The sequence below is a fragment of the Solenopsis invicta genome, chromosome 9 (assembly GCF_016802725.1).
Source record: "Solenopsis invicta isolate M01_SB chromosome 9, UNIL_Sinv_3.0, whole genome shotgun sequence".
In the NCBI taxonomy this organism is placed as follows: domain Eukaryota; kingdom Metazoa; phylum Arthropoda; class Insecta; order Hymenoptera; family Formicidae; genus Solenopsis; species Solenopsis invicta.
Window position 1 is genome coordinate 6966850 of NC_052672.1, and position 26517 is coordinate 6993366.

A 26517-nucleotide genomic window follows, 5' to 3' on the forward strand; every position below is an offset into this window, starting at 1 on the left:
TTGACAGTTTTGGGTTTATTTTCAATAGTTCTACAGTTCCTGATAGATAAAACAGATAGTTTTGGACTTTAAAGCGAAAAATCGCGTAGGACAAAGTGAGACGCCAGGTTCTCGCAGCGTCTCAGTTTGTCCTGCGTGATTTTCCAGATCCAATTCTTGTAGGATTTTAAAAGATCTATAGTTCTAGATGAGTTCTACAAAGAGTTCTATCGTTTAACATAGTTTATTTAATTTAAAAGAAAATTATCATAAAATATTTATTTTATAACATTACATAATAGAGTTCTGTGTACAAAAGAATATTTTTCCTCCAGTTCTGAACGTATCTAAACGCCTTCCGAAGAGTTCCGGTCGATTTAATTATTTATTAATTAGAAAAAACTTGTTATCTTCCGCGAAAGTCGTATATTCGCGCATATGGGTCAGACGCTGGTGTATATTCGAGAGTTCTGTGTACCAAAAAATATGTTCCCTACAATTCTCAACATATTAAAGCACCTTTCGAAGAGTTGCCGTCGATTCCGAAATTATTTAATCAATGCGGTTGCAGAGCGCGAGAGCACCGCAGAAATTGACGATCATTCGACGATCAGAAATGCTCGTATGCACCTGTCCAGCGCCTGACGATATACGGCATATACGTATATTATACGGAAAATATACGTGAACAGACGCCTGTTACCAAGCAAAGATTCGCGATGAAAACGGAGCAGGCGATAAAAACGAAGCGATCGCGACAATGCGCGATGCGAACCGAGCGATCGCGACGATGCGTGTATCGAACAATCGACTTCCTTTTAAAGAATATGTCGCGTAAATTAAACAAAAAGTACTGATAATCGCTCTTTTCTAGACCGTATAAGTGAACAATCACGTAGCAGGTTCTCTTTGATATCATGTGATTCCTATCATTTGCGAATCGTTTGATACATACTTTTTTCAAAACGAAAATAATTAACATGAGTAAACCTTAAAGACAATCGTAGACAATGAGCATCTAGTAGAACACTAGATGCTTACTAGTATTTTAAGCCCTGTAGGCTTTATAATATTTCTCGAACATCACATAAATGTTATTAAAAGTTAAAATAATACATATTAAAATAATATTCCGAAAATATTGTTCAACATTTTTGATAATTTGTAATATTATAGCAATATTGTATTAATGTTATGTATATGTCCACTTTTTGCAATAATATTCATGATATATATTATTGTGTATTGACATATTAGTGCTATTAAAAACGGCGGGAAACTAATTGTATAATTCCATAAACAATTATTTGATTTTGTCACCTAATGATGGGAATAATGGGGGTAGCTGTAATGTCCACAGTATCCATAGTACCCTTTCTTTTCACCTATTTTATTTTAATACATTGGTTCCATTAGCAAATTTAGGAACAGAAAACAAACTGACAGATTGCTTTACTTTCGACGTATTGGTGATTTCTTCAACGTCTTTTGTCCATTCATTTTGGTATAAACCAAATTTCACTAGAGCAGGATGTCGCTTTCAGGCAATGATCTTTTCGAACTTTTGTTGCAATCTTTCTGTTTGTTTCCTTTCCTTATTCAATTCATTGTATTGCTAGTTGGGACCATCTTTTCCGGTCCATCTGTTTTCCTATTTGAATTGTTGCTCTCTCTTTTATATCGTTACTCTTTTTCCGATCTCTTAAATTCTCAATATGGCTTAGTTATCGACTCTTTTTAAAACATAAGTCGCGTAAATGAAACAAAAATATAGCGTAGTTGATCGCGTTTTTCCTGACTATATAAGTAAACAATGACATTACGTTGCAGATTAATTTTTTTTTATATCTTGCAATCGTTTGCGAATAGCTTGATACACGTTTTTTTTCATAACAAAAATAATGAAAATCAATAAACCTTCAAGACACTCTAAGACTAAAATGAGGTAAAAAAACACCTTCACGTGATGATCGGAACCTAAAGATTTGATGAGGAAGTAGTTTACTGTCTCGAATATCCATTGCATTCCCATAACGATGAACAGTTTGACGAACATGATAAATCTATTGAGAAATAATATAAATACAATCCATTAAAAAATAATATAACTCAATTTTTCTATAAAATAAAATTGGAAATAAAGTAAACGGTACGTAAAGATATCACTCATAAATACAGATAAAACAGCTATAAATCTAGATAAATATTGTTATATTATTAGAATGTATTTAGGATTCTTTGGACATTTGCTATAGCAACCAAAATAATTATTTATAAATCAATTCTCATTTATTGGAAATTATCACCATTATTTGTATGTACTTAGTAAACCTTAACTGACAATAACATAATATTAATGTTACATTGAATATGATATTAGTAATATTTATGCTTGTTTATACAAAGTAATAGTAAAAAGAATAAATGCTTAAGACGAGTAATTTATATATGGTTATATGATTCTAATATGATGTATCAACACATTTAAGTAACGAGAACGAGGATATAAACGTAATAATTTCACACTCAAATAAAATATGTGATATAAAATATGTTGTATTGAACAGTTATATATTGAATGTAAAATTGTAACATTGAAAGTTAGTGTTTATTGGCATACATAAATGGCAAACGTGATTAACTTCCTCTAAATGAGGAAATCTTGATAAAAAAACTGAAATTTAGAAACTAGAAATTTAAAATTTAGTTTACATTTTCTATTATGGATTTCTATTATGAATAATCAGTTAGATAATTGTGCTTTGAAAAACAAACTATCATTTAGATCTGGTTACCTAGTAAATACTATTTTGCACTCAATAAAGCCAAAGAAATAATTTTATTTATTGCAAAATGATATTTACCAGGTAGCTAGTTAGAACTAAGTAATGGTTATTTTTACACAGCATAGTTATTTAATTGATTATTCGTAATAGAAACCAATAGTATAAACTAATTTTTGGAACATATACTATTTTATTATCATATTCTGGTGTTTCATTTTTTAGTAGACAGCAATTCTTGCATTTTTGCGTAGGTTGCAGAACTTTAGATATAAGATGAAAATAATAAAATTAACATAATAGGTCCTAAAATACGCGTTAAAAATTTACTTTAACTATAAATTTTTTAAACTTTGTTTTTTAGTTTACATTTACTTCCAAAAATGAAAAGAAAATCGATGTTTTAAGACGCAAAAGCACTCACCTGTTCTTAATGGAATCAAATTGTTTGCTTCCGGGATCGGTATTTATATTTTTTATATCCGCTTTTACTGTATTGTAATATTTTGCTGTGAGAATGAAAAACACCACGTTGGATATTGTCACAATCGTCTCCGGTCCATAAGCGAAAATTAAATCGCTGTAGTTATTCCAACTGTCTTTAGCTTTTGATTAAAATCACAATAAAATTTCATTAATCTATTTTAAAATTATTACGCTATACATAGAAAATTATAACATAAACTGAAAATATTGTGCTTCTGGAGAAGGAGGTGTAGCAAGACAAAGATGGGAATTTTGAGTCCCGTGCCCAATGAATCGTTATGAACCGAGAAAAATATCTACCCAGATAAAAGAAAATTTTGTGCCAAGTTTCATTTCAAAAGAGCCACACAATTTCAAGATATTGCAAGAAATGTGATTTCTCATCAACATTTTTTTTTTCTGTTAAATCTAAATTAACCCTTACAAAAAAATTCATGATTATAAAGGGTACCATGTACATAAGTTCAAATTTTGGCCTTTACATATTTATATAGAGGCATGGATACTGAACAACTTTTCCTTATAAATTAATCAATCGGCGGTCTCGTACAGTTTTCAAGATATACTTAGAGAAAGAGAAAACAATATTTCTTAATTATTTCAGAAAATATTTATTTTACAAAAAAAAGATCAAACAAAAAGTGAAGCACGCAATAAGCTCTATAAAAAAGGTCATATACACATTTTACCTTTAATATTTTAGTCGCTATAGTAGAAAAACTGTTTTAAAATTAATTTTTTTAAATTTTAAGTAGTGCTTGCCCAAGCATCTGCTTTTCACGCAAAACTACTGAAAATTTAAAAAAACTTATTTTATAGTAAAACAGTTTTTGTACTATCGCGACTAAAGTATCGAAGTTAGGTAAAATATGTATATGACTCTTTTTTATAGAGCTGTTTTTTATAGAACTTATTACGGACTTCATTTTTTGTTTGACACATTTTTTTGTAAAATGAATATTTTCTGAAATAATTAAGAAAAACTGTTTTCTCTTTCACCAACTATATCTCGAAAACTGTACCAGAGCGCCGATTAATTTATTAGGAAAAGTTGTTTATTATCCATGCCTCTATAACATATGTAAAGGTCAAAGTCATCGAGGGAGAGGGGTAACTCTTCCAAAGTTTTACCACCATATCTATCTATTTGCTGCGTAAATTATTATATCAAGAAGATTTGAAGAAATATTCAACACTGTGCAGACAAGTTAGGTTTCAGTATAAGAAATCGGTTATATTTCCATGAACTCCGATACTAGTATTGACTAACTTATGTTATATCATCTTTCGGAAAATTATTATCGATTAATAACTCACATGTTAACGCACATGCGACATCGCCAATATCGGGTGTCAGATATTCTGGCAAGAAATCCGTGTTATCAGCAACGATAATGAGGATTGACAGCAGTAGAGGGATGCCCCATCCATATAAACAGTACAACAGAAATCGTTTCGTATTCTTGCGGTCCTTTATATTCATATTCTCACGTACAGATCTGTGGAGAAGATAAATTAACATTAACTTATTAGATCTTATTAAGTTAGCATTGTGTCTATGTAAATGCTGAAATATTGCTTTTAATCATAGCATGCGTTATTATCAGATTTGTAGCAATCGAATTCGCATTTCTTGACAAGTTGATGCCTTTATTATGTAACAATTTGCCAGCAATTTGTCGACAATTTAGATTGAAGTCTGAAATCTCCATCATTGATACTGATTCAAAATGCATATTATAGTGTCTTTATATAGCCATCTTTTTATCGGATTACGTGTGTAAGATTAAAAAATGATCCGATCGGGACTTGACGAAATGTCAAGTTTGCGAACGTTTGGATGCGATGCAAATATGTAATCAATTGCGTAGGTCCCCAGAAAGATAAGCGAAGGAGGGGAAAATCGCGGTTGAGTGATAACGGAGGTGGCAGGATTGGGGAAAAGATCCTAGAACAGTAAACATATTCTGTAATTCTTAACGACAGCTAGGGATATCGTTACGTGTCATTGCGCAGCTTTTTTACCATGTATAATATCTGCGCAATGACTCTGTAACGATACCGAATTGTCACTATAAAGTTACAGAATAGGCCTACAGGGAAGTGAGATGGTCCTGCGGCGAAATAAGCCTGCGTGTAGTCCGCAAAGGATGTATCGATATTTCTGTGCAAGTTTAACAATAGAGGCAATTTCGCGATAAGCGAGTATGTGTAGTCTCGTTCCGCTTGTTCATATCCATTCGCTATTGTAGTTTGATAAATATAAGTGCCGTTCAAGAAAGATACACAAAGTTTGAACATTTATATCCGATTAAATCATCTTTGAAATTTAGCCATACTAACACGAGATAGTTACTTAAAGATAACATCAGCGAAAAACTTTACATCTTCAGAAATATAATAGCAACAGATTATAATTCATTATAATATGCTTCTCATAATTCTGACAAGTAAAATGTCGCTATTGGACTAACAATACAGATTTACATTGTTACCTGCGAGTTGCTTCAATGTCGATATATTCAAATTTGTTGAGGACAAATATATGGCAAGTTGCCAGTATCAAATAATTACAAATTTATGCTATTTCACTTAGATACGCTTTGTTACCCTGGCAAAATAAAACAAGCAAGCGTAAAGCGTAAAGTGAAATATCGGATCGTAAAGAAAAAGTAAATGAAAAGAGTGACGAAGGTGTAATTGAACTCTTCATAAAACGTAGATTTGGACATCGGAGTATGAGCATATACGACGCTTGTACGACTTCAAGAAGTTTTTTATTTTTACCAGGGTAATAAACGATATTTTCCAAATTTAACTTTTAAATATATGATTGCCATATCAACAGTATAATTTACCATATCATGGAATTTTGTTAAAACGCTATGTAAAAAGAATGTGCAAAGCAATTATTAATATTTTATAAAAAGTTAATATTTCTTTGTCTACTTTTGTAAATATATATTTAAACAATTGAAGATTATAATTTTTATTGAATCTTATAAGTTAAGAAATATACTGTTGGAATATGATCAGTCATAAAGATGAAGTTAATAAAAATCACAAAACACTGGTGAAAAATTCAGTGAGATAATTGAAATATAATGGAAATAAATAAGAAAATAATTTTGTGCGATAATAAACCTTATTTATACTATTAAAATAAAAGAATTAATTTAATAATTAATTATTTAAGAAAAACAATTATTAATTTTGTGCATAGTAAAATAAGTGTCTCATTTATCTAATCCACGATAATCCCATTTAACTCAAAGGTATCATAGTCTATGACTTACCCAAAAGTCCGCCATATGTCGAAGCACATAACGTTAAGCCAAAAAAACACCGCATGAAAACTAAAAAACCCGATGTAAGCTACAAAAATATTTTTTTACGTTTCTTTAACATTATTCGTATACGAATATTTCTTAAGACGTTTGTATACAAACCTATAGCTTTGCACAATGTTCTTTTTCGTTCAAATGTGACTTTGTTGTACCAACTGATGATGAATGCGCATATGGTAGTCAGCAAGATACTGCTCACATAACATATAACCGTTTTTCCATGAATATTTTGCAGATTCGGTAAGTACGCGTATACTAGCAACGTCATCAGTAGAAATATACATTTGACAACCAATATGGCGAACCACCAGTTAGCGCTAAACAAAAAATGCATTTTAGGTTTCATAATTCGTAGGATATACAAATGCGACATGTTTATCTAATGTTTGAAAATTGATCCGACATTATTTTTATCAATTTTACATACATTAATAATGCTTCTCCTTGGGCTGCGTATACATATAACTAAAATATTTACAGCTTTCAAATACTCAAATACTTTTTAATTAAAAGTTTGACATTGTAAAATTAAAACAAACTAAATCTGTCGAATTTAATCAAATTTAAAATATTTGAGGTGAAACAGATAAGAGTCTGAATAAATAATAATTTGCTAGCATTGTTTATTAAAGTCTGATGCATTAAATTGTAATTAATTACTAGGAAATCAACAAAAATTCACATTTTTCGGAAGAAATTTCTGATATAACAAGGTATTGGCAAATCCCATATTTTAATACAATTTCTCTATTTGGTCATATTTACAAAGATAAAGATGAGTGAAAATAGTAATAGAGTAGCTGGTAAATGTACAGCCATTGACAAAATTATTAGGCACTCTATTTATTACAATTTTTTTCAATTAAAAAGGAAATAAATAACACTATCTTTATAAATGTTATCAAAAAGCAAGAATGCTTAATAAATTTGTCAATGCCTATATACGAATAATGATTATTATAATTATATATGCAATTATTGCATAATACATTTTAGAGTAGAAGACTATGATATAGTTTGAGACTATAATAGAAATAATATACCTTTTATAATGATCAGTACTCAGGTATTTGGAACAGGCAAACAATTCAAATCTAACAGAGTTGAAGTCGGAATAGTTATATTGGACTTCGAAGCAGTACATGTTTTCCGTATCATAATTATTGATAAAAATATGTCCATTTGATTTTAGTAACACTTGTTCTTCCCAGTCATAGTAAGGGTACACAGAGTCACACGATGGGTTCTGAATCAAAACTCCGTGGTCTAAGTAAACAGAAGTAAATTAATTCGTTTCTCTGTGAGTAGTATTAACATCGACAATTGTCAACTATTATTTATAATCAATTAGTAATGACAGAGGAACAATGTAATAAACATAAAAATATAAATTTTTCTTAGCAAGTAATAGAAGTGTTTAAATACCATTAGATGTAGGGTTGCCAGATTGGGGGATTTTACTTTAAATTTAGGTTTTGCTAATATCAAGTGAAACTATTTGACAGAACGCAAAATTCATAATTTTTGAAAGAAGAAAATGTGAGTATCTGTAATATTTGCGTTTTTTCAGAAATTCCCCCGTAAGTTAATAAAAATTTTAGGGAGTCTCTCAGTTTGGTAACTCTGATTAGAAGTACCTTTGTTCGTGTCGAAAGTGAACGAATTCGTCTGATTCACGGCGTTCACAAGAGCATTGTAAAATTCTCCCACTTCATTAGGTTTAAAACGTAGAAAATTAATGCAACCGTCTTCATAAAGATATCTATCTTCGGGACAACACTTTCTGATACAAGCGTTCGTGTCACAGAATTCCGGATCTCTGCAGATACGGACTATCAATTTTCTTTTAATTGCAAACTCCGGCGTCATCTCGAGACAAGCGTTATCCTCAGTAACTGGTTCCTCTTTGACATTATTTTCCAGCGTTGGTATCATGACCTGTTAAGTTGTTTTTATTCTTATCGTCGTATGCTGAAGGTGTCTATTTTATTATTGATATATTGCACACAATCGTAACATTTACTGTTGTCAGAATTATGAAAACCAAGTTTGCATTTCTTGCTAAATTGATACCTTCATTATGTGACAACTTTAAGTAACAACTTGTTGGCATTTTTAAAACCATCATCATCAAAATTTAAACTATTGACATGATAATGCCACAAAAATTTATAAGATTATACAGTACAACCCACGCGAGATAAATATGGTGCTGTTTTCTAACTGGCAATACATTTAATTTACAACTGAAATTAGATCACGTTTTGTGTATAATACATTTATAGACAAGATAGGCTTGTGTATGGCCTTAACTAACCTCAGCAGGATTTGTGATTGAAATAATATTCTTTAATTTTTCATAGAATATCTGAGTCTTTTGAACTATGTGTCGTTACTTTTGGTTTCAAACACAGCTCTTAGTTTGAATCAGAATAAATAATATCACAGAATTAATAAATTAAGAAGCCAATCTTTATTAGTAACAATAACATAGCACCTTTTAAGAACCGTCATCTCAGAAAAAGTGAAAAATGTATACATAATATACATTGGCACCTCTAAACTTGTAATTAGCTTCTTTTATAAGAAAACAATAACAGTTTTAGACTAGGCTTTCCAAAGTCCCAATTTAAATCCCACAAGGACTATGTAGGAAGAGCTTAGATACGTACGTTAAGAAAAGCAAATATTCAAATACGAAGCTCTTTTGCAAGATTTTTAGAGTAAAATGGATATAAATCTTCCTTACTCGCATAATAAGCCCGTCAACTTAATGTCACTTCGTTGTGCGGTAGTAATCAAAGCAAATAGATATGCCACTAAACATTGTAAAACAGAACATTAAAATATCTACAATATAAGCAATTTTAGTTATAAATTCTGGCTAAAATTAATAATTCATGTATTGTTGAAACACTTATGGTGACTTCAAATACAATTTGGTTACAAAATATTTATGTATGAGCAACAAGTTTCAATATTTTTGTTTTAGTTAGTTACAAGAATTTATTTTTGTCACCTTGGTAAGATAATTTTTTGGATATATAGTAAAAATAAAACAATATCGCTAAAAATATTTATCAAAATAATTATAGACACTACTGTATAATTCGGAAATCATATTTGTGTCAATGTATATTCTGTTCATGGATAGAAGTGAAAAAACAAAATATCAAAGGAAATATTATGCAATAAAATCTTGTGTAAAACTGAAATTTTGTTTTGTTTAATTACAGATTGTTAACCTAACTAAAAAATTTAAATATCCAGAATACTTAAAATAATAATTGATACGCGCTTGTTATGAAAATTATCTTACAATTAGAAGTTCTAATTTCTTGCTCACCGAATATGTATTGTTTCGTAGGAAGATATCGTTTTCGTTAATTTCATAGTTAACGATCGGCCCTTTACACTCAGGTGGACCTTGAGTGAGTATCACTGCATTTTCTGCGTTAATCGATCTATTGAACAAAAATGCTCCAAGACTCTGTAATTCGTTTAATCGGGTCACACATATCTTTGTGCCGCTGTCGAATATTGTATCGCCAAAGCAACATTTTCTGGTGTGTAAGAGTTGCGGAAAGGATGTATCATTTGCTTTCACTTGTTGGTCCTTGTTTGATCGACAGTAACGAATTATTATTACGGGTTTTATTTCCCCTGACTTGTAAAAATATTCAAGGCAAGCTGGCACCTACAAACAATTTGTTAAGTTGTTAAGCAAGAGTCACTCGCTTATAACATCGTTTAAATAATTGTTGTTAAATAACATTTTACTTTAGTTATATGATTAGAATGGTATGCCAAGTGTGGATATTATTATTTTTCTTTTAAATGATATAAATACATATATTAGCAAATCAAAAAAGCATTTCTTGTCTTTCCTAGGTTTCTCTTTATTCTTTTTTATTATTCTCTTTATACTTCTTATAAAACTTGATTTCTATCTTGTCAATCATGACATTGCGACCTTAAAGTTAAAGATAAACAAGATCAATTTAATGTCAATTTACCTCTAAGACAGTGTCAGTTTCAAAATCGTCGAGTACCGTTGTCACAAGATCCTCAGGTTCGTTGCACTGAGGAATTTTTTGGAATTCTCGGGTAATGTTCCAATAGTGAGAATAAACCTCTATTGCGAATATCGGCATTGATACACATATGGTGGAATTGTATACAAACATCTGTCCTGGTGGGCAACATTTCGTCAGTTGCCACTCGGATGATGCTTTTATTAAGAATAATACCAGACCGAGTAAAGCAGACCTTATCATAGACATAGTTGTGTAAAATTGTAATTTTTCGTTTATTTAATACAAAGTATATATCTCTGTATTATTATCGCTTTTCTGAAGTCAACATCACGTTCTTAATTGATGCTTTCAGATTATTATTTCGGTTACTTTGTAGTTACATTTCAAAGCTGCTGCTCTAGTTTGTACTTTAAACCTGTTTTTTCCTACGTACACTTCATTTTAATAAAGATATAATTCACTTGTCTACAAATAATACGTGCAGCGTTTTTCAGTCTTCTTCAAAAAGAACTTCTTCAGACTTTCCTGATGAATTATTATTGTAAGTCGTATTTAAACCAATTCCTTTAATTGCTTAAATTTACATCGCCATTTCACAGCGATTTGTAAGTTATCTGCACAACAATATTAATGTCTTCCTGCACTTAATTTTATTTCTGTGTGTTTCGATTTTTCTTTCGTTTACTACTCCGGGCAGAAATAGTTGCTATCTATTTAATAATAACTTGAATTATTATGTTTTTGTTGAAATCATTCTGAGCATAAATTTATGATTGTACCATTTTAAATTAAGTTTTACAATACTTGATATCAAATTATTATTTTGTAATAAGTGATTATTAAAATTTTAAAACCAAGATCAATATTTACCTTTAATATTTCTTTTTCTTTTCTAAGCAAAGATATTATATTCTTATATATTTATAAATTATAACGTTTCTATAAATTAAATTTTTATATATATTTTTCAATCTAAATGTATTACTTATTTTGTTTATCAACAAAAAATTGAGATAAACATCTATTTAACGTATCGCAATAAAAGTAACAGAATAAATAATTAACTTACTTGTTTGAAAAATTGCGATCATCACTCAGTTTTCTCTCTATTCACCAATTTTCTTGTCTTCCTGAAGTGATGTTACGTTGCAGCGAGTTATCTGTGTATTCAGTCGAATACTTATTTCCTTTGTATGTGTCTCTGTAATTAATCAACGACTTGTCTTAGTAATTTTATAACATTGCCCAGTCTGAGAATACGTTGCTTTTAATGAAATTATTCCGCGACATTCGTCGACATTATTTACACATGTTTCTCGATGTGACATAACCGAATAGCGCGAAAAAGCAAATTGAGAGCTCTCTTAGGGGTGTATTTGGAGAGATGTTATTATTGTTATTTGCATTAGTCTTTTTTTGTTAACATCTAATGATTGATATAGATAGAAAACAAAAATAGCGGTAGTAGTGGTCCCTTCAAACGCATTTTTATTTCAACGCCTCAGCATAACATCAGGTGATGGTATGCTAAAAATCTGTCCCTCCCCTCCTCATCTATTTTGCAGAATTAAAAAAAGAACAGAATTATGTAATTATAAGCTATTTATTACCTTTTGAATGCTGCAAAATTTTTATCTCGTGAATTAAAATTTAATTTTTTTTTAGCAGGAAGTTGAATGAATATTTATTCAATCCCTTTCGTAAATAAAAAGTAAAAAAATTGTTCAAGTTTTAGGACAAAATTAAAAATTATTAATAGCACTTAAGTCATTATAATTTTAATTTCTAAATCCATTTTTTTATTTGTGAACAAATTTTAAATTAATAATTAATATTCAAAAATAAAAAATGCACTAATTTGCAATAAATTTATTATTCTATGTTTATTTATGATTCTATGAATATGCTGCGTTTTTTAAAACTGATACTGTTTTGCAGGAATACTATTCTATACTTCTTTCATGTTTTCCCTGTATCTCTAAAAGAGAACTATATTTAAAATATAAGCAGTGACAACAGCAAGAGTACAGCACGCGAGGGAGGGATTGTATCATAGTCAGAGAAACCCAATGGAAATCAGTAGATCGATTTTGAGTCATCAAGCATAGTTAATAATACAATATAAAGTTAATGGTTTGTCTGGAGGACTAGTTTTAATACCGAATTTGAGAGAAAAAAGCTTTATAAGATACAATTAATTTTAATTTTTTAAATTTTAATATGTTATTTCACTTTGGTATATTACAAAGTTGAAACTGATTAAAATTACGGTTGAAAACCATCGCATTATACGATGTATCCTTTAATAGAAACGTAAAACACGAGTTACTAGTGGCGAGGCTCACGATGGTTAGTGAGGAATAAAATATTACGTTGGTTAGTACGTGTTAAGATGAAAAAGCTAACATTTAAAAATTAACGCAGTTTTCAACGTATTTTATACGTATAAAAACGTTTAATTTGATCTTACATCGTCTTTTCTTATTTTTTTGAGTGACCTAACAGTATTGGGCTCAGTGAATTAAATTAAATATATGAAATAGTACCATTAAAGAGCCAATACTAGTTGGTCTATATACATTTAATTTATTTTGTTTTACATATTTAAAGTTCCATTTTTGTAATTTTTTCGGAAACAACTACAGTAATAAGAAAATATTACCGGTATACTGTTGAAGAACTGCTGTACATCAGTAACTTGTTCGTATTCTTGTGATTTTATATATAGTATATATATATATATATATATATATATATATATATATATATATATGTGTGTGTGTGTGTGTGTGTGTGTGTGTGTGTGTGTGAGTGCGCGCGCGTGTGTGTGTATAAGAAAAGAGACATCAGAACGATGTTTTCTCATGAAAGAGACATTACATTGAATAAACGTTGAATATACGTTTAGGCCTTTTAATAAATACATTAATACCTGTTATGAGGATGGATTAAGATCCACTCTGTGGTTTCGCGTCATTAACAGTTTATTTTATCACTTTCGAATTGTTACTATATGATTATAAATGATTATGATTTTCACTTGAACGACACTGATACTCGGTAACCGGGATCGATTTAATCTAGGTGTGTAGTCACCCTGAGTCGCGATGTATATTGAGAAGACTCGGACACTATCGTGGTTTCGGACGGAATGAGAGAAGGAAATCTTCCGCCAATCTCATTTATATTCTCGGGTTTTCCGAGTTCTGTCTAGATTGGTCTCCATTCCAAAATCTTTGCCTCTATTGGACAACGTGGATCGCCAAATCCCAAGCGTCGCAAAATAATTGCCGAGACATCGAGACGGACGGTTGTAACGAGCTCAGGAGGAGACACCGATATTTTTTTAATGAGTCGTTTATAATTTGTTTTTGACGATTGCAACATCGACACCGCGATGTCCGAGACTTTCTCTTCTTTTTTTGTGTGCATCCGTTTGACCATCTACCGTGCCGTCCGAATGCGCGTGTTACATCCGCTTGTGTGCATATGTGTATTATGTATATTGTGCACGACGTATCGCAAGTGTAGATCGTACGTAACAGTATCTATTTATACATTACGGAAACGTGTTTAGTCTGAACAGTTTGTAAACATTCATTAAACGTGACCTTCTTGATAAACGACTTTTTATGCTTGATTTTAAAAGAGAAAATAGTAAAGAATCGAATCTTATTAAACGTGCGAGAGACAGCCTTGGATAAAATAATCATTCTAAACGAGAAATCTTATAACGATGTTCAGAAATCGGTGATTGTTTATGTGATATGATGTCGTGACTGTGTTATAATTATAATATTGTAGTCGATGCGAATAAAATTTGATTTCGTGATATAAAGGATCTTATGGTGCACATAAGGTTTTAAATTCTAATCGTTACCTCGTATGCGATATTACCGTTTAGAAATGAAAGGATTAAAATGTCTTGTGAAATATTGCTATAGAAATGTTTTTAAAACTTTGCGATATAATATGCAACGGAAATGTTTCTGAAATATATTATAGGCAAAAAATTTTCTAATTGGGTTTATAAAAATTGGGCAAATTTTGTTTAGATACGTCAACCAAGTAGAAAATATACAAGCAGGAAATTTGTCTATTTGTCTATTTTTCTTATTGCTTTCGTAAACTATTCGAGCGGAAATTTTTTAAGTGCATCCGTAATGTGTGCTAACAATAAGTTTATGTAGTTGAAGTATCTGCAAACTTGTTCAGCAAGAACGTTACGCAATAAAATTATTGTGTGACATTCTTGTATAACGGGTTTATACGTACTTCTACTACATAAACTTAGCACACATTGCGACGGCATTTAGAAAATTTTTGTTATTTATTTTCTTTTATATGTATACATCTATAAATAAATAATGCATTATTTTATTATGCATTCAGAAAACGTATTTGCATTTATTTTGTTATACCAATTAGTTAATATAGTTTAACAAAAGGTTGCAACACTTTTTTTTCGATAGTTTTTGTAATGTAGACTTGCTCATCTATCGGCGAACGTAATTGGTTGGATCCATTGGCAAGAACAAATTACGTTCACCGTTGGATGAGCCAATCTACATTCCAACAACTATCGAAGAAAATGTGTTGCAACCTTTTAGCTACTAACTGTATGTACATATATAAAGAAATTCATTGGTCCATTAGCACATGCATAAGAACATAAACCAATTAATTTGCATATAATTATGCAGCTCTGCAAATTTGTCTAAATAGGACCTAAGACTTGAAAAACACTGGCGCAGTACTGGTGTTTGGTACTTTGAGTCGAATTGAACAGTTAAAGTAGACATATAGTACTTCATTTTGAGTTATGAAGTAATTTCTGAGATTTCAAATTCTTGAATAGGATTGATTATCGATAATTATTTAAAATTAAGATATCACTATGTGTAAGCAGACTATTTCTTATAGGAAATGACGCCAACTTCATTATATTCATTCTACTTTCTTTCCGAAAAAGTTGAGATACCTAAATGAATATTAATAAATTGCAAACGTTATTCCGTTTGCACGTACTCAAAGATGTGTATTAAGATTTTGCACGAAAAATTATATCTTTAAACCCTTCAACCACAATAAGTTTTAAAATCCGAAAAATATTTAAAAAACAGGTGTCTTATTTTGTCGACAAATGCCCTAAGTTTTAGATACGATGTCCAATTTCTTATGTAGTAATCTTTAGATTTTTTATAAAAATGACACCGGTGGCTACTTATCAGTGTCTACTGCGCGGCACTTAACCGATCGGCAAAACCGGCTTTACGAAATGTTTCGTCTTACTAACACAAACTACGTAATTATATTTACCTTACAAATAATTTTGTGCGTAAAAACTTTTAGTCTAAGTTTACTTAGGGGAGGACGGGGTAGGTTGCAACAAGGGAAGGTTGCAACACGTGTGAAGCTGGCATATCATTTGGTGAAAATTCACTAAACATTGACAGTTCTGGGTTTATTTTCAATAGTTCTACAGTTCTTAATAGATAAAACAAGTAGTTCTGGCCTTTAAAGCGAAAAAAACACATACGACAAAGAGAGACGCCAGTTCACGCAGCGTCTTAGTTTGTCCTGCGTGATTTTCCAGACCTAATTCTTGTAGGAGTTTAAAAGATCTATAGTTCTAGATGTGTTCTACAAAGAGTTCTAGCGTTTAACATAGATTATTTAATAAAAAAAAAAAATCATCATAAAATATTTATTTTACAATATTACATAATAGAGTTCTGTGTACAAAAAAATATTTTTCTTACAGTTCTCAACGTATTAAAGCGCCTTCCGAAGAGTTGCGATCGATTCCGATATTAGTTGATCAACCAAAATTTAATAACTTCCGAAAAACCGTTTGTCCATGAATATTTTGCAGATACTGTAAGTACACTGGCAACGTCATCAGTAGAAATATACATCTGACATCCGATATGTCGAACCACCAGTTAGCGCTAAACAAAAAATGCATTTTAGGTTTCATAATTCGTAGGATATACAAAAGCGACACATTTATCTAATGCTCGAAAATTGATCTGACATTATTTTTATCAATTTCACATACATTATTAATGCTTTTCCTTGTCCTGCATATACGTATAACTAAAATACTTACAGCTCTCAAATACTCGAATATTTTTTAATTATATGGTGCTAGCCATGTTACTATACGAGTATGTTATGATTTTTTGACATCGTAAAATTCAAACAAACTAAATCGCGAATTTTGAATTTTCGCGGGTTACGTATATTCGAATTTCGATCTTTTTGTGGCGTTATGTTGGTACTCATGTCTCTCACTTATGCCGACAAGCTCGGCCATTTTGAATGTTCACTTAATTGTTGACAGCTGCTTTGCTTGCACGTGTTTTGGATCGTCTTCGATTTTTACCTATTCAAAAAAATGGATCAAAGAACCTGTATCAAATTTTGTGTGAAAAACGAAATTAAGTGCGCGGATGCATTCCGAATGTTGACTGTGGCATACGGAGAAGCTACCTTGGACCGAAGCAACGTTTATCGGTGGTACAAAATGTTCTCAGAAGGCCGAGAAGATGTGAACGACGAAGAGCGTGCCGGACGCCCGAGCACTTCAACAACAGACGAAAAAATTAATGAAGTGGAGAAAATGGTATTGGCCAATCGTCGAATCACCGTTAGAGAAGTTGCTGAGGACCTAAACATATCGATTGGCTCGTGCCATTCGATTTTTATCAATGATTTGGGCATGAGACGGGTCGCCGCGAAATTCGTACCAAAATTGCTCAATTGCGACCAAAAACAGCATCGCATGAACATTGCTAATGAGATGTTGGACTCTGTCCGCGACGACCCAAATTTGCTCCAGAGGGTCATAACTGGTGACGAATCGTGGGTTTATGGTTATGACGTGGAAACCAAAGCTCAATCATCTCAATGGAAGCTGCCGCACGAACCAAGACCGAAAAAAGCGCGCCAAGTTCGGTCGAATGTGAAAGTTTTGCTGACAGTTTTCTTCGATTGCAGGGGCGTGGTGCATCATGAGTTCTTGCCACAGGGTAGAACGGTCAATAAGGAATATTACCTGCAAGTTATGCGCAATTTGCGCGAAGCAATCCGCCAGAAACGCCCGGATTTGTGGAAGAACAAAAATTGGCTTTTGCACCACGATAACGCCCCTGCTCACACATCGTTGCTTGTGCGCGACTTTTTGGCCAAAAACAACACACTAATGATGCCGCAGCCACCGTATTCCCCAGATCTGGCCCCCTGTGACTTTTTCTTGTTCCCTAAACTGAAGAGGCCCATGAAAGGACGACGTTACGCTACGCTTGACGAGATAAAGACGGCATCGAAGGAGGAGCTGAACAAGATAAAAAAAAATGATTTTTTGAAGTGCTTCGAAGATTGGAAAAACCGTTGGCACAAGTGTATAATATCTCATGGGGATTACTTTGAAGGGGACAAAATAGATATTCATGAATAAATAAATAATTTTTGAAAAAACACAAAATTCGCGATACTTTTTGAACACACCTCGAGTATGTTATGATTTTTTGACATCGTAAAATTAAAACAAACTAAATCTGTCGAATTTAATCAAATTTAAAATATTTGAGGTGGAACAGATAAAAGTCTGAATGCATAATAATTTGCTAGCATTGTTTATTAAAGTCTGATGCATTAAATTGTAATTAATTACTAGGAAATCAACACAAATTCACATTTCCGGAACAAATTTCCGATATAACAAGGTATTGACAAATCCCATATTTTAATACAATCTCTCTATTTGATCATATTTATAAAGATAAAGATGAGTGAAAATAGTAATAGAGCTGGTAAATGTACAGCCTTTGACAAAATTATTAGGCACCCTATTTATTTAACAAATTTTTCAATTAAAAGGAAATAAATAGCACTATCTTTATAAATGTTATCAAAAAGCAAGAATGCCTAATAATTTTGTCAATGGCTATATACGAATAACAATTATAATAGTTATACATGCAGTTGTTGCATAATATATTTTATAGTAGAAGACTGTGATATAGTTTGAGACTGTAATAGAAATAATATACCTTTTAAAATGCTCATTACTCAGGTATTTGGAACAGGCAAACAATTCAAAACGAACAGAGTTGTAGTCGGAATAGTTATGTCGGACTTCGAAGCAGTACATGTTGTCCGTATCATAATTATTGATAAAAATATGTCCATTTGATGTCAGTAACACAAGTTTTTCCCAATTATGAGGATCGTAACTGTGCACAGAGTCACACGATGGTTTCTGAATCAAAATTCCGTGGCCTAAGTAAAGAGAAGTAAATTAATTCCGTTTCTCTGTGGGTAGAATTAACGTCGACAGTTGTCAACTATTATTTATAATCAATTAGTAATGACAGAGAAGCAATGTAGTAAACATAAAAATATAAATTCTTCTTAGCGAGAAATAGTAGAATTGTTTAAATACCATTAGATGTAGGTTTGTCAGATTAGGGGATTTTACGCTAAATTTAGGTTTTGTTATTAGCAAGTGAAACTATTTAACAGAACACAAAATTCATAATTTTTGTAAGAAGAAAATGTAAATATCTATACTATTTGCATTTTCCCAGAAATTCCACCATTATAAAAATTTGAGGAAATTATTCAGTTTGGTAATTCTGATTAGTAATACTTTTTTTCGTGTCGAAAGTGAACGAATTTATCTGATTCACGGCGTTCACAAAAGCATTGTAAAATTCTCCCACTTCATTGGTAAAATAGAGAAAACTAATGCAACCGTCTTCATAAAAATATCTATCTTCCGGACAGCACTTTCTGATACAAGCGTTCGTGTCACAGAATTCCGGATCTCTGCAGATACGGATTATCAATTTTCTTTTAACTGCAAAATCCGGCGTCATCTCGAGACAAGCGTTATCCTCAGTAATTGGTTCTTCTTTGACATTATTTTTCAGCATTGGTACCATGACCTGTTAAGTTATTTGAATCATTTAATGTTGTTTTTATTCTTATCGACATATCCAGAAGTTTTCTATTTTGAAAGGTATAAATGTTTCTATAAATTATCTTACATAACAATGTGTTTATTTTATTACTGGTATATTGCACGCAATCATAACACTTACTGTTGTCAGAATTATGAAGCCTAAATTTGCATTTGTTGCTAAATTGATACCTTCATTACGTGACAACTTTATGTAACAACTTGTTAGCATTTTTAAAACCATCATCATCAAAATTTGTGCTATTGACATGATAATGCCATAAAAATTTATACAATTACACAGTATTACCCACGCAAGATAAATATGATGCTGTTTTCTAACTGGCAATACATTTAATGTACAATTGAGACTAGATCACGTTTTGTACATAATACATTTATAGACAAGATAGGCTTGTGTACGGTTTTAACTTTAATTTTAGCAGGATTTGTGCCTGAAATAATATTCTTTGATTTTGCATAAAATATCTGAGTCTTATGGACTATGTATCGTTACTTTCGGTTTCAAACACAGCTCTTAGTTTGAATCAGAATAAATAATATCACGGAATTAATAAATTAAGAAGCCAATCTTTATTACTAACATTAACATAGCATCTTTTAAGAACTGTCATCTCAGAAAAAGTGAAAAATGTATACATAATATACATTGGCACCTCTAAACTTGTAATTAGCTTCATTTATAAGAAAACAATAACAGCTTTAGACTAGCCTATTCAGAGTCCCGATTTAAATCCTACAAGGACAATGTAGGAAGAGCTTAGGTACGTACGTTAAGAAAAGCAAATATTCAAATACGAAGCTTTTTTTCATGGTTTTAAAAGTAAAATGGATAAAAATCCTTCTTACTCTCATATTAAAGCTCCTCAACTTAATGTCACTTCTTTGTGCGGCAGTAATCAAAGCAAATGGATATGCCACTAAACATTGTAAGACAGAACATTAATATATTTACAATATAAGCATTTAGTTATAAATTCTGGCTAAAATTAATATTTCAAATAATGATAAAATACTTATGGTGACTTCAAATACAATTTGGTTACAAAATATTTATGTATGAGCAAGAAGTTTCAATATTTTTGTTTTAATTAGGTACAAGAATTTATTTTTGTCACCTTGGTAAGATAATTTTTTGGATATATAGTAAAAATAAAACAATATCGCTAAAAATATTTGTGTCAAAATATTAATAGACGCTACTGTATAATTCAGAAATCATATTTGTGCCAATGTATACTTTGTTCATGCATAAAAGTGAAAAAACGAAACATCAAAAGAAATATTGTGCAATAAAATCTTGTGTAAAACTGAAATTTTATTTTCTTTAATTGCATATTGTTAACCTAACTAAAAAATTTAAATTTCCAGCATACTTAAAATAATAATTGATACGCAATTGTTATGAAAATTATTTTACAATTAGAAGTTCTAATTTCTTGCTCACCGAATATGTATTGTTTCGTAGGAAGATATCATTTTCGTTAATTTCATAGTTAACGATCGGCCCTTTACACTTAGGTGGACCTTGGGTGAGTATCACTGAACTTTCTGCGTCAGTTGATCTATTGAACAAAAATGCTCCAAGACTCTGTGATTCGTTTAATCGGGTCACACATGTCTTTGCGCCGCTGTCGAATATTGTATCGCCAAAGCAACATTTTCTGGTGTGTAAGAGTTGCGGAAAAGATGTATCATTTGCTTTCACTTGTTGGTCCTTGTTTAATGGACAGTGACGAATTATTATTATGGGTTTTATTTCTCCTGACGTGTAAAAATATTCAAGGCAAGCTGGCACCTACAAACAATTTGTTAAGTTGTTAAGCAAGAGTTACTCGCTTATAACATCATTTAATTGTTATTAAATTACATTTTACTTTAATTATATGATTAGAATGGTATGCGAAGTGTGGATATTATTATTTTTCTTTTAAATGATATGAATTGGTACATTAGCGAATCAAAAAAGCATTTCTTGTCTTTCCTACATTTCTCTTTATACTTTATTATTCTCTTTATACTTTTCATAAAACTTGATTTCTATCTTGTCAATCATGACATTGCGACCTTAAAGTTAAAGATAAACAAGATCAATTTAATGTCAATTTACCTCTAAGACAGTGTCAGATTCGAAATCGTCGAGTGCCGTTGTCACAAGATCCTCAGGTTCGTTGCACTGAGGAATTCTTTGGAACTCTCGGGTAATGTTCCAATAGTGAGAATAAACGTCTATCGCGAATAACGGTAATGATTCACAGTTGTTGAAACTGTTTACATAGATCTGTCCCGGTGGGCAACATTTCGTTAGTTGCCACTCGGATGATGCTTTTATCAAGGATAATAGCAGGCCGAGCAAAGCAAACCTTATCATAGACATAGTTGTGTAAAACTGTAATTATTCGTTTATTTAATACAAAGTATATATCTCTGTATTATTATCGCTTTTTTAAAGTCAACGTCACGTTCTTAATTGATACTTCCAGATTATTATTTTGATTAATTTGCAGTCACATTTCAAAGCTGCTGCTTTTTGTACTTAAACCTGTTTTTTCTACGTACACTTCATTTTAATAAAAATATAATTTACTTGTCTACAAATAATACATGCAGCGTTTTTCACTCTTATTCAAAAAGAACTTCTTCATACTTTCCTGCTGAATTATTATTTTAAGTCGTATTTAAACCAATTTCTTTAATTGCTTAGTTTTAAACCGTCATTTCACATCGATTTGTAAGTTTTATGCACAACAATATTGCTTTCCTGCACTTAATTTTATTTCTGTGCGTTTCGATTCTTCTTTCGTTTACTACTCCGGGCAGAAATAGTTGCTATCTGTTTAATAATAACTTGAATTATTATGTTTTTATTGAAATCATTCTGAGCATAAATTTAAGTTTGTACCATTTTAAATTAGGTTATACAATACTTGATATAAAATTATTATTTTGTAATAGGTGATTATTAAAATTTTAAACCAAAATCAATATTTATCTTCAATATTTCTTTTTCTTTTCTAAGCAAAGATATTATATTCTTATATATTTATAAATTAGAACGTATCTATAAATTAAATTTTTATATATATCTTTCTATCTAAATGTATTATTTATTTTGTTTATCAACAAAAAATTGGGATAAACATTTATTTAACGCATTGCAATGAAAGTAACAGAATAAATAATTAACTTACTTGTTTGAAAAATTGCGATCCTCACTCAGTTCTCTCTTTATTTATCAATTTTCTTGTCTTTTTGAAGTGATGTTACGTTGCAGCGAGTTATCTATTCAGTCGAATACTCGTTTCCTTTGTATGTGTCTCTGTAATAAATCAACAACTCGTCCCATTAATTTTATAACATTGCCTCCCCCAGTCTGAGGATACGTTGCTCTTAATGAAATTATTCTTTGACATTCGTCCGCATTATTTACACATGTTTCTCGATGTGTCACAACCGAATAGATTAGCGCGGAAAAGCGAATTGAGAGCTCTCTTAGGAGTGTGTTTGGAGAGATGTTATTAGCGTTATTTGCAATAGTCTTTTCTTGTGAACATCTAATGAATGATAAAGGTAGAAGACACAAATAACGCTAGTAATGATCTCTTCAAACGCACTCTTTATTTCAACGCCTCAACATAACATCAGTTGATATTATCCTGAAAATCTGTCCCTCCCCTACTCTTCTATTTTGCGGAATTAAAAAAGGGGTGTAATCACCCTGAGTCTCGTGTATATTGAGAAGTCTCGGACACTGTCGTAGTTTTTGACGGAATGAGAGAAGGAAATCTTCCGCCAACCTCATTTATATTCACTGGTTTTTCGAGCTCTGTCTAGATTAATCTCAATTCCAAAATTTTTGCTTCTATTGAACAACGTGAATCGCGAAATCCCAAACGCCGCAAAATGATTGCCGAGAGATCGAGACAGTTGCAACGAGCTCAGGAGGAGACATCGATATTCTTTTAATGAGTCATTTATAATTTGTTTTTGACGATTGCGACATTGACACCGCGATGTCCGAGACTTTCTCTTTTTTCTTGTGTGTATGCGCTTGACCATCTACCATGCCGTCCGAATGCGCGTGTTGCATCCGCTTGTGTATGTGTGTATTATGTATATTGTGCACGACGTATCGCAAGTGTAGATCGTACGTAACAGTATCTATTTATACATTACGAAACGTGTTTAGTCTGGACAGCTTGTAAACATTCATTTAACATTACCTTGATAAACGACTTTTTATGCTTGATTTTAAAATAGAAAGTAGTAAAGAATCGAATCTTATTAAATGTGCGGGAGACAGCCTTGGATAAAATAATCATTCTAAACGAGAAATCTTATAACGATGTTCAGAAATCGGTGATTGTTTATGTGATATGATGTCGTGACTGTTTGATTATAATACTATAGTCGATGCGAATAAAATCTGATTTCGTGATGTAAAGGATCTCATGGTGCACACAAAGTTTTAAGTGCTAATCGTTACTTCATATGCAATAGTATCATTTAGAAATGAAAGGACTAAAATATCTTGTGAAAGATTGCTATAGAAATGTTTTTAAAACTGCGATATAATATGTTGCAACGGAAATGTTTCTGAAATCTATCACAGCCACTAAATTTTTTAATTGGGTTTTTTAAGATTGGGCAAATTTTGCTTAGGTACGTCAATCAAGTAGAAAATATACAAGCAAAAACTTTGTCTTATGGCTTTTGTTGACTATCCGAGGGAAAATTTTTTAAATGCATCTTTAACGTGTACTAACAATAAGTTTATGTAGTAGAAGTATCTACAAACTTGCAAGAATGTTACGCAATAAAATTGTGTGACATTCTTGTATAACAGGTTCATACATACTTTTATTTCATAAACTTAGTACACATCGCGAATGCATTTAGAAAATTTTTGCTATTTATTTTATATATATATATATATATATATATATATATGTGTGTATAAATAAATAATGCATTATTTTATTAAGTATTTCAGAAAACATATTTGCATTTATTATGTTAATCAAATTGCAAATATTAAATATAGAAGACATTATTGAAATGCTTTAAATTTAAAGTACTTGAAAAAATGTTTAAATTACGATTAGTAATCCTGTGAATAAGGTTTAGATCTGGGCTTCGCAAAAATGCACATTTTGGCTAATTTTCGATTGAAAGCTTTCTACTTACCTCACTATTTCCAGCGCATTCCAAATGTCGATTGATATTTGGATTACGTGCATGTTGGTGAGGTAAGGAGAACAGTTTTAGTTGAAATTCGGCAAAATGTGCATTTTTTTTACTGACAATGAACCCTGGTTTGAATGATGTCTGTATTTTAGCAATTTCAAAAGCTTTAAAATCTTTGTGATGCGAAATTGTTTACATAGTATAAAGGACCTATTTTTAGAAACTTGCATAGTTGCATAACCATTTACATACATAAAGAAATTGATTGGTTCATTAGCACATGAATAAGAGCATAAACCAGTTAAATTCCTTATACATATAATTATGTAGTTATGCAAATTTGTCTGGATAGGCCTTAACACTTGAAAAACACCGGCGCAGCACAGGTATTTAGTACTACGAATTGAATCGAACAGTTAAAGCAAACATGTACTTTATTTTGAAGGATTTAGTATAAAAATCGGTATCTAGTTATGATATAATTTCAAAGATTTCAAATTCTTGAATAGGATTGATAATAAATAATTACCTAAAATTAAGATATCACCATGTGAAACAGTGAACCTTTTCCTATAGGAAACGACGCTAATTTTATTATATTAATTCCTCTTTCTCTCCGAAAAAAATTGAGATAAATAGATAATAATAAATTGCAAACATTATTCCCTTTGCATGTACTCAAAGAGTTGGATTAAGATTTTGCATAAAAAATTATATCTTTTAACCCATACTTCAATAAGTTTTAAAATCTGAAAAATTTGTCAAAAATGAGTGGTTTATTTTGGCATGTAATGCCCTAAGTTTTTTTTAGACACAATGTCTAATTTCTTATTTAATAATCTCTAGATTTCTCATAAAGACGACACCGGTGTCTATTGCGCGTCACCTAATCGATCGGCCAAACCGGCTTTACAAAATGTTGTTTTGTCTTACCAACACGAACGCTCCTCGTCGAGGCGGGATGTTCTCACGGTTCGTCTGGACGTCGACGGTCTCAACAGAGAAGTGAAGTTAAAATTTTTTAAAGGAGGTTTGGAAGGCTTCCTATCCCACTCAAGGGGATTTGTGATGCCTTGCGATTGGGCCTATCTTATCACGCGGTCCTTGCGGCTCGCGCGTTCGCGCTTTCGTTCTTCGATGCACAGCTTGAAGTATAATATGTATATCGTTGCCTTTGGGCAGTCCGCAAATTTCCTGGATGTACCGACGTTGGCCAAGCTAGCGAACTCTCCCTCAAGTTCGCGGCTAGAGCCGCAACTCATTTCGAAAATCCTTCTTCACAGCTCCAAGCAGGATTTCTCATATTATGATAAGTGCAGAGTACCGACATACCTTTACTTCGATCCATATTATCAGTTTTCTGTAACGTGCAGCAACCTTAGAACCTCCCCACAAGAACCGTAAGAAGGAAACAATTTACGTACAAATTCTATAATTATAATACTGTCAGAAAATGGACTTTTATTTTGTAAGTTAGAAATCATTATAATTATTAAGAATTTATTTATAATAATTACAAAATTTTTATTTGACGTTTATCTCGATGAGCGTTTGCAAGTTTATTACCGATAATTATTTATGGAAAATGCTTTACTTTAAGAAATTATATGACATCGTTATAATATATTCTGCACGTATAACAAATAAAAAAGAATGTATCATAAAATTCATAAATCATTGGTATTAATATTTTGAAATAGAAATGTATT

At 31.3% G+C, this 26517-nt stretch overlaps 2 protein-coding genes across 8 annotated transcripts in view; both read right to left on the reverse strand.

The window, feature by feature from the left end:
• The window catches only part of LOC120358681 (G-protein coupled receptor Mth2-like), a 42580-nt gene extending 21161 nt beyond the window's left edge, over positions 1-21419 (reverse strand). The window contains exons 1-3 of the mRNA XM_039453713.1: positions 19743-21419; positions 19289-19586; positions 18690-18918 (exon numbers count right to left, since the gene is read on the reverse strand). Of these exons, the coding sequence (XP_039309647.1) occupies positions 18690-18918; positions 19289-19586; positions 19743-19871 (656 nt within the window). The 5' untranslated portion in view covers positions 19872-21419. The remainder of the gene's footprint in view (positions 1-18689; positions 18919-19288; positions 19587-19742) is intronic.
• On the reverse strand, positions 1351-26215 carry LOC105203499 (G-protein coupled receptor Mth2). 7 transcript variants are annotated; one of them, XM_039453704.1, is made up of 12 exons: positions 25742-26213; positions 22813-22940; positions 11702-11833; positions 10612-10787; positions 9942-10292; positions 8233-8533; positions 7639-7861; positions 6698-6912; positions 6545-6623; positions 4566-4747; positions 3187-3367; positions 1351-2042 (listed from the first exon to the last, which is right to left on the reverse strand). In XM_039453704.1, exons 3-12 carry the CDS (start codon positions 11721-11723, stop codon positions 1811-1813), a joined length of 1962 nt encoding a protein of 653 aa, XP_039309638.1. In that variant the 5' UTR covers positions 11724-11833; positions 22813-22940; positions 25742-26213; the 3' UTR covers positions 1351-1810. The 7 variants fall into 7 exon arrangements, with proteins under 7 accessions (XP_039309638.1, XP_039309637.1, XP_039309636.1 ...); XM_039453703.1 differs by having other exon boundaries at positions 10612-10826; XM_039453702.1 differs by lacking the exons at positions 10612-10787; positions 11702-11833 and adding an exon at positions 21732-22454 and having other exon boundaries at positions 25742-26215.
• Positions 26216-26517: the final 302 nt, after the last annotated feature.

What these genes read in the sequence shown, in the direction of transcription:
- LOC105203499 (XM_039453702.1), bottom strand. Translation starts at nt 21,998, where the DNA reads ATGTCTATGATAAGGTTTGCTTTGCTCGGCCTGCTATTATCCTTGATA. An exon ending in CACTTTCGACACGAACAAAG is followed by an intron (nt 7,862 to 8,232) that starts GTACTTCTAATC and finishes CTGTTTACTTAG; the next exon opens with ACCACGGAGTTTTGATTCAG. An exon ending in TTTGATTCCATTAAGAACAG is followed by an intron (nt 2,043 to 3,186) that starts GTGAGTGCTTTT and finishes ATTTCTCAATAG; the next exon opens with ATTTATCATGTTCGTCAAAC.